Source organism: Cyprinodon variegatus, unplaced genomic scaffold (genome assembly GCF_000732505.1).
Source record: "Cyprinodon variegatus isolate N-32 unplaced genomic scaffold, C_variegatus-1.0 Scaffold777, whole genome shotgun sequence".
Lineage (NCBI taxonomy): Eukaryota > Metazoa > Chordata > Actinopteri > Cyprinodontiformes > Cyprinodontidae > Cyprinodon > Cyprinodon variegatus.
Genome location: NW_015151230.1, coordinates 281,392 through 289,799, shown reverse-complemented (window position 1 = coordinate 289,799; position 8,408 = coordinate 281,392). Strand labels below are relative to the sequence as shown.

General features: G+C 43.3%; 2 protein-coding genes across 2 annotated transcripts in view; both read right to left on the bottom strand.

Annotated features, from left to right (window-relative positions):
- Positions 1–1,895, bottom strand: part of cherp (calcium homeostasis endoplasmic reticulum protein) — a 17,995-nt gene extending 16,100 nt beyond the window's left edge. The window contains exons 1-2 of the mRNA XM_015396129.1: positions 1,644–1,895; positions 636–809 (exon numbers count right to left, since the gene is read on the bottom strand). Of these exons, the coding sequence (XP_015251615.1) occupies positions 636–809; positions 1,644–1,668 (199 nt within the window). The 5' untranslated portion in view covers positions 1,669–1,895. The remainder of the gene's footprint in view (positions 1–635; positions 810–1,643) is intronic.
- A 3,980-nt stretch (positions 1,896–5,875) lies between these two features.
- Positions 5,876–8,408, bottom strand: part of dohh (deoxyhypusine hydroxylase/monooxygenase) — a 3,440-nt gene continuing 907 nt past the window's right edge. The window contains exons 3-6 of the mRNA XM_015396132.1: positions 8,016–8,183; positions 7,425–7,501; positions 6,402–6,657; positions 5,876–6,328 (exon numbers count right to left, since the gene is read on the bottom strand). Coding sequence (XP_015251618.1) covers positions 6,012–6,328; positions 6,402–6,657; positions 7,425–7,501; positions 8,016–8,183 — 818 coding nt within the window. The 3' untranslated portion in view covers positions 5,876–6,011. The remainder of the gene's footprint in view (positions 6,329–6,401; positions 6,658–7,424; positions 7,502–8,015; positions 8,184–8,408) is intronic.

The window sequence follows — 8,408 nt, the reverse complement described above, 5'->3', positions numbered from 1 at the left end:
TCAGGGAGCTCATTTTGAGCCTGGATCCAGATTTATTGTTGATGCTGTTCATGGTAGAACACAGGTTTGCCTGCTGTGTCTAAAAGTAGCAGCAGCAGCAACCCAGACTGACAGCTCATTGGCTCATTTGGATCACGTGCAGCCTGGAGCCGGACGCTCACCAGGGCTTTACCGTATTAACAGGAGAAGAGGCGCAAGTGAAATTAGACACTGTCATCAGACAACATGCGGTAATTTATAAATGTTTTAAATCAGGTTGGGTCTGGATTAGCCAGCAGGTGGATCCGGGAAGCGGCCCACTAATCCGTAACCTCTGGCCCAGTGGATAGAGCAATACCCTGTGCTCTGAGAAGGCTGCAGTGCCCGATTCGATCCCCACAGCCTCCACTCTGGGTCCCTGAGCAAGACCCTTAAACTCACACTGCTACCCGGGCGCCGCACAATGGCAGCCCACCACTCCCCAAGGGGATGGGTTAAATACAGAGGGTGAATTTATCCAATATGACATCATAAAGTTAAATTATTATCTATTATTATTATTAATATTAACACCAAGGCTGAACAGCACCAAGTAAGTTAAGTTAAGAACACAGCTGGGATCTAATGCAGCGACTGCATGCATGAAAGATACATACGCTGCTGTTGCTCCATAGCAAGCCTGCACTTGTAGTAGCCGAAATGTTCTCCCCCAAACAGGAAGGAGAATTTGGGATTGTCCTTCTGCTTTTCCATCGTCATCTTTTCAAACTCCGGTCCATTTCGAGCAACAAACTGGGCCAGCTTGTCGATCACGTTCCTTAGCTCTTGGTCTACGAAAGAAAAAAAGAAAGTCAGAAGGATATCACAATAAAATCACCTTCTTCACTAAATCTAATTTATATAAATCCTTTTCTATTTCTATCATAATCAATGGGCTCAGATAAAAGGCTGAAAGAGGATTCCACTCAACTTCTCTTTATACTGTAAATAATTTAAATCTAAATAAGAGCATTTATTCTTGAATTGCGGAGGAAAGTGAGACACTTTGCCAACGGGACAAGAACATTTACATTTAAAATAAGAAAAAAACAATTACATTGTCTTATTCCAAGAGCATATCATCGACTTATCTTAGTTTAAGAGTAAACATTCTCATTCCATTGGCAGATCATCTCACATTAAGGGTAAATAAACTTAATTTAAGACATTTTGACTTATTTCCAGGTCGTTTTTGCAGTATAAGCATCTTAAACTCTGTGATGAAAACTTTTTACGTCTAAACCAGAAAGAAGCTGTTCCTGCTAAGAGACAAAATAAATAAAAATTAAAAAGTTAATGCTGTAAACCTGTGATGAATTATTTTACACTAAAGCAGTGATATTTTCTAACATATTTGGGTTTATTAAAATCAGTTAAATGAAAGAAATTAAAACATTACTTTAATTTATATGCTTTATGATTTGGTTTGAATTTAGTATCTTTTATGCTGGTATTTCTAATCAGTGCAACACTTCTACTCAAACACATCTATGCGAAACAGCAGCAATCAGCAGCTATGAGGCAGAGACAGCAGCTGGAAAACCTCCATCCCTCATTTAAACTGAAGAAGAAGAAGCAGGTTAAACAGTTAGCGGCTACAGCTAGCATGGTAGCAGCTAGCTTACCTTCAGGGGGGGTAGGGACGTCCATGGCGGCTTATGTCGGAGCAAACCGCTACAAACCAACATGCGGGGCTAATAGGATCCAAATATTGGACCTTTTAGGAGGCAATTCCCCTCAAAGTCGATAGATATATGTATGTCTGCAGTTTATTGGGATTTCATCAACCAAACGGAATGAATTTAGAAAACCAGCACGTAGAGCAACAATAGCAGAGCTCTGCTAGTACCGGAAACGCGCTATCTTCTTCTTCTGCTTCCTTCGTTTTCTTCTTCTTCTTAATTTTAATGGCGGTGCAACTATTGATGCATTACCGCCACCAACCAGTAAGGAGTGTGGATCAGAGGGACAGACACGCTAAAAAAAAAAGGAAAAAATTATATTTTTCTCACTAATCCTGTTTACAATAAATAATAAAATATAATCTAATAGATTGCATCGTAAGTAATTTTTCTTAAAGTGTTTATGAGACTAAACTGCTCTTTTCCTGTTTGACTCCTTCTCAGTCGTATTATTTGTCTATGACAGGGGTCCTCAGGGTTTTCCAGGCCAAGGGCCCCAAACCGATGGCGATGGAGTGGGGCCCCCCTAATTATGTATATTCCAAAAAATAGTGTTCTATCAAACTGGTCCTATAGTCACTCTATTACAGATGGAGTAATGTAACTAAAGTAATCCCTCCCTGGGATTATTAAAGTATTTCTGATTCCTGGTTGATGGGACAGGTGTTGTGAATGAAACGGTGTCCAGCTTGAAAGAGCTCCTGTGTGTCTCTGAATGTGAGCATTGATGACTGAAAGACATCTTCTGCCTCCATTGATCTGTTTACTACAGTCTGTTGGATTCATGTTAATGTGGATTTAAAGACATTTCAATTAGTGGAAAAAAATTGCAGGGGAGGGGGGGATATAAAAGAAAAAAGTCAAATCAACCAAAACTTTTGTGACCCCCATGCAGTACCTCCGTGGACCCCCTAGGGGTCACGTACCCCCTGTTGAAGACCTCTGGTCTATGATATTTCCTACATGTTCTATTGTTTCAGTTTCTTCACAGACGTCACAGCTTCCTGTCTGATGTTTCCCCGTTAACTGTTACATTAAATTAAATCCTGCATGTCCCGACCGTAGAATAGTTATAATCCTTTCCTGTTTTCCATTCCTTCCAATTTTTCCTTCTCTAACCCTCCTTTGTATTCTTTAAAGTAATCAGTCATTACCTCAGTCAGCTGAGTACAAAACATCAAGAGGAAAACAACAATGAAAGGGACAAGAAGAGAGGGACAAAATCTAGAACTGTCACAGTCTTGGTTCTGTTATGTTTTTCTTTTGAGTATTCAGTTTTACTTTGCTCAATGTTTTCTAGTTTTAGTGGTTTAATTCTTATTTTGTTGTTTTTTTCTGGTTATTTTTCAGTTTTCAGATTTTTATTTGTTGCCCTCTGCTGCCCTCTTGTGTTCTCCTTTTTCCCTAGCTCCTTTCCTGTCTGCTCTGTTCACACCTGCTCCCAATCTGCTCGTTAGTCCTCTCTTTGTTTCAGTCTCCCATAAATACTCTCCTTATGCAGGACCTGAGTGCTGGTTCCTCGTCTAACTTCCTCCAACTCCGTCTTTCTGAGTCTTACCTCGTCATGATTGGTTTCTGGCTTAACTTTTTTATTGTTGGATTTTTGGATTCCTGCCTGTTGTCAGCAGGTCCTGTTGTTTGTTTACCCCACATTAAATCTACAAAAGCTCATCTCTGCCTCCCTGCCTCTGCATTTGGATCCTCAAACCACAACCGAATCCTGACAAGAACAAATAATGGATATCTATTCTGTTACCATTTCTCTGTATAATGGGTCTGTTTTATTTATTTAATTATTTTTAGAGGCACTCCTCCTATCAGCGGTCATGGCCACCCCACTCATCAGTGTAAATTGTAGTAGCATAAGTTAGTATTTCATCCTATATAGATATATGTCTGTTAAGCCTGGAACTCAATGCTATTTTTGACATTTGAATTGAAAAAGCTTCCTGGATGGGAAGCTTTGGAAACAAAGTCCAGTGGATTGTTTTTAAACGTTTTTGGAACTGATCTGATTCTGCACGGCCAGCGATGTAAAACATTAATAATCACACAATAAACCAGGATATGAGTAGGTGTTTGATTTAGTCTGATTTCTAGAGGAAGGTTTACCACTATAGTAGATTCGAACCCTGAAATGATGGCTTTTAGTTTCAGTAGCCACCCAAAGATTTTTAGATTCTTCAGTCAATCGTACAGTCTTCTAAGACGTTCAAATTCTTGACGTACCCAATGAAGGAATTCCAGACGGACTCAAATGGATCCCATTTGCCCTTTAATACGTACGTCATTTTTTCCAGAGGGAAGGCAGATAACCTTTTTAATCATTACGTTTTTCAGTGGAATTTCTAGATTGATCATTATTGGATTATAGCCTTGGATATCCCATGATTCATTGCCAGACCAAGCAAGCCTGCATGCACTTAAATGAATAAAGACCCACCTTAGACACAACAGCAGATGATAGATGTTTTCATCTGGGCATACTCAGTGTTAAGGAGGACATATTCCATAAATATTGGAGACTTTGTTAAACATTTAGCTTCATTTCACCAGAACCGCAGAATTTTGCTGTTTGGATTGTTTTTGTGAGCTTGGTGTTGCCATATCACTGGGCAGTGGTCAGCTATAAAGGGCTGGGTGTTTTTGTTTTTTTTCCCCCATTATTATTATTATTGTGGTGCATTTAAACGCTGCTTGTCCTGCCTTGTTCCGATTTGATCAGTCCATGGAGCAAATTGAGTACTAATTCTATTTTTGCTGTACACTTAACTTGTAATCCATTAAACAAAACATAGTTTTATACATTTTTGGAAAATAAATAAAAATTCTAATTCAATCAATGTACAATTTGTTGAAAATAAGTTTTGTTTGTAGTCCAAATGAACCCTTTATACACTACTCAAAACAACTAAAGGATCACTTTGTAATCAGAATAAAGCATCAAGTTAATTAAACTTGTGGGATATTGCTTTGGTCAGGTCAGTAGCAGAGGGGGGTGTTAATCAGTTTCAGCTGCTTTGGTGTTAATGAAATGAACAACAGGTGAACTAGAGGAGCAACAACGAGACGACCATCATAACAGGAATGGTTTTACAGGTGGAGGCCACTGACATTTCTTCCCCTCCTCATCTTTTCTGACTCTTTTTCACCAGTTTAGCATTTGGCTAGGGTCACTGTCACAACTGTTAGCATGAGGCGCTACCTGGACCCAACAGAGGTTGCACAGGCAGTCCAACTCCTCCAGGATGGCGCATCAATACGTGCCATTCCCAGAAGGTTTGCTGTGTCTCCCAGCACAATCTGAAGAGCATGGAGGAGATTCCAGGAGACAGGCAGTTACTCCAGGAGAGCTGGACAGGGCCATAGAAGGTCTACAACCCATCAGCAGGACCGCTATCTGCTCCTTTGTTCAAGGAGGAGCAGGAGGAGCACTGCCAGAGCCCTACAAAATGACCTCCAGCAGGCCACTGGTGTGAATGTCTCTGACCAAACAATCAGAGACAGACTCCACGAGGATGGCCTGAGGGCCAGTCATCCTCTAGTGGGCCCTGTGCTCACTGCCCGGCACCGTGGAGACCAAACAGAAACCATTCATGGTTGATTGAAATAACTAAAGATGATTCCATTGAAATTTTCTTGGATTGGAAGGAAATTAATCCGTTTAAACCAGTAAAGTCGTGTTTTTTCTCAGACCAACTGCTTTAAAGGCTAAATGGAAATATATCCTTGGAGCTTCAGGCAAAAAGCAGGAAAGGACCTTCAGAAATCAGGCCTGTAGGGATATCTGGTAATAAAGGGATAATTAGAGAGAAAACAGGGGTTTAGGTGACTGAAGGCTTCGCATTAACAAGATAATGTTTAATATTTGGCTTCCTGATGGGACAAAGATGCAGTAGAAGAACAAAAAGGTTCAGTTTACATCAACTTTAAATCCCCAAAGTAAAGGATTGACCTCATGTAAGGAAGAAGAGCATCTTTTTAACGAGGATCAATGCTTTGCAGGTTTACATAAAACACAAAGAGGCCAGTCTGATGGAAACCTGCTACCTGCAGCCATGTTGGATGCCCTTTCATGTTCAAAGTCCTCACAGATTCATAAAAAACACAAAACATTCATATGAAGCTAAACATCATTAGACCGCGTTTTTCAAACAAACATGTTAGCTTTATTCTTGACGTTTTTTCAACAACAAATGTAAAGTTTTCCACATTCTTATGACCAACATGCCTCCTGATCCATGAGGGAAGGAGCGGGAAAAGGAATAAGAACTAGCGCTCTATGGTCGGAGCATCGTGTCTCTGCGGGCGCTAAGATGAGGCCTCCAGTCTGACCAGTCCATCGGCGTACTGGAACTTATCGCTGTTTTCATATTCCAGCATATCCAGAGCGACCTCACAGCTTTCCTTGACGACACGTTCCTGGTCTTTAAGGTAACTGTGCAGCACAGCCAGGCACTCCTCCCTCCCTATGGAGCCCAGAGCCTCGGCCGCCTCGTGTCGGACCATGGGGTTCTCCTTGGAGCGCTCCAGAGCGGCGCGAAGCGCCGGTATGGCCGCTGGGTGCTGCATCTGCCCCAGAACGTAGCCGATTTCATGCCGGAAGAGCGCGCTGGAGCACTGCAGCCCTATTGACAGAGACGTTCACCTTCATTACAGAACACCTGATTTCACTGCAAACATTTCTGTGCCGGATCCTACCGTCTCCCAGGGCGACCACCGCCTCCTCGGTACCAAGGTTCCTCAGAGCGAACATGGCGCGGTAGCGCTCGAACAGCGGCAGACTTTCATCCAGCAGCACCGAGCGCAGCTCCGCCACGCTCCTCCTCGCCGCCGGAGGAGCCGGATCCACGGAGCAGTAGGGGTTCTTATCCGTGCTGCCGTCCTCCAGCTGCGTCTCTCCGCCGCCGAGGAGCCATTCCAGCCGACGGACTGCCAGCTGACACGTCTCCGCCACCTGAGCATCAGGCAGGAAAAGGAAACTTTGGAATGAGAACATCTGGAGGCGTTTTTGTTTGAGAGATGACCTTCCTGAGCTAACCTGTGCTCCTTTAGCATCTCGAAACATTAAAACCTTTCATTCAGAATGGAGGCTGATGAGTCCGTCCATCAGAGCAGCTGTTCACATCAACCTCAGTCTGCTGCATGTTTAGAGCTTGGTTTATACTCGCCGCGTCACACAGGGCGCACGCCAAAAGTCACGCAATCTGCTATCCCCACCCGCGACTTTTCACCGTGAGCGCAGCCTTGGCACAAGGTCATGCATTCTGAATGTTTGTAATTTGGTGCCGACTGTGCGCGCGGTCTCATTCCAAACGGGAGGATCTAAAGTTGTTCTCCATGAACAAGTTTTATTGCAATGTTACGCCTTTCTGCTGGAAATGTTACAGCTTTATTCTCCTGATTTAGTTTTATTCTCATAACATAATGAGAACATTATTCTGCCTTTTTCTTCCACCGTATATTTCTGTGTAAAACATCTATTCTTCAACAATCATCAATTCTTAAACATTTTCTAAGTGGGACATAAACTGTTTCTGCTCTTTTTTTTCTGCATTTCTGCTCCTGATGTTGATAACTGCCCCCCTGTGGTTTTTGCGAGTACTGCACCTACATCCAGATCACCTATCAAAGGGCACGGCGCCTCGCTGGGTTCTCGCACAGACCAGCGTGAAAACCCAATGTGTGAGTATATCTGGGCCTTCAGTCTATAGAAGCTCTTACCTCTATGACAGGATCCTGACTGTACTCTTTGAGCAGGTCCAGAACCGCTGAGTCACCGATGGCCCCCAGGGCCTCTCCTGCAGGCCGACAGCAGAACATCAGCAAACAGCAAACAGTGGCCACTCCAATATTTCTAGTGGCCCCATCTTCTTCCCCCGCCATGAAGCATTTCTGGCGTCAGCATGGGGCTGTGACGTCATCACCTAGCTCTGGGTTACGGTAAAGAGAATCAATTGGACTGAAATATTTCTGTCTTTATGTCTCAGATTATCAGAACATCATCAGCAAAGCTTGTGATCAATCGGAGGTTTTCCTCTCTGATCGGGAAGCTCTGAACCTTTGTGACCTCATGGCTGCTCAACCTGGCTGGCATTGAGAAAGAAGAATTAGCAACATTAGCTTCCAAATGTTAGCGCCTTTTCTAGCATTCCTGATGTCTTAAAGAGAACTGAGAACATTAAAACCTCCAGTTCAGGAGGAACAGCATGGTTGCTGATGGCCCCTCACTGCCCCGGCAGCTGGTCATAGACCGACCATCTCCCTTTCCTCATGGCGGCCATCCTTCTGCACCTGCTCAGCATCGGTTTTTACCTGCTTCATGCCGCACCATAGGCTCCTGCTTGGCATCTTTGAGGACGGCCGTCAGAACAGGGATGGCCCGTCTGTCCTGCATCTGGCCCAGGCAGTACGCCAACTCATGCTTCAGTAACGCCGAGTCATCCCTGAAGGCCTTGCTGATCCACTCGATGGCCTCAGCACCTAGCGGGAGACGTTCATGCAAACATTTTAGAAGATCATAGCAGATGGCCGACTGACAGAGATCTGATTGTTCCTTATGTTCCTAACAGAGCACTTCGCTCTCAATCTGCAGGTTTACTAGTGGTTCCTAGAATTTCTAAAAGTAGAATGGGAGGCAGATCTTTTGGATATTGGTCATTTATTCTCCAGTTTTATATTTTTAAAACATTTTACAATATTTTATCC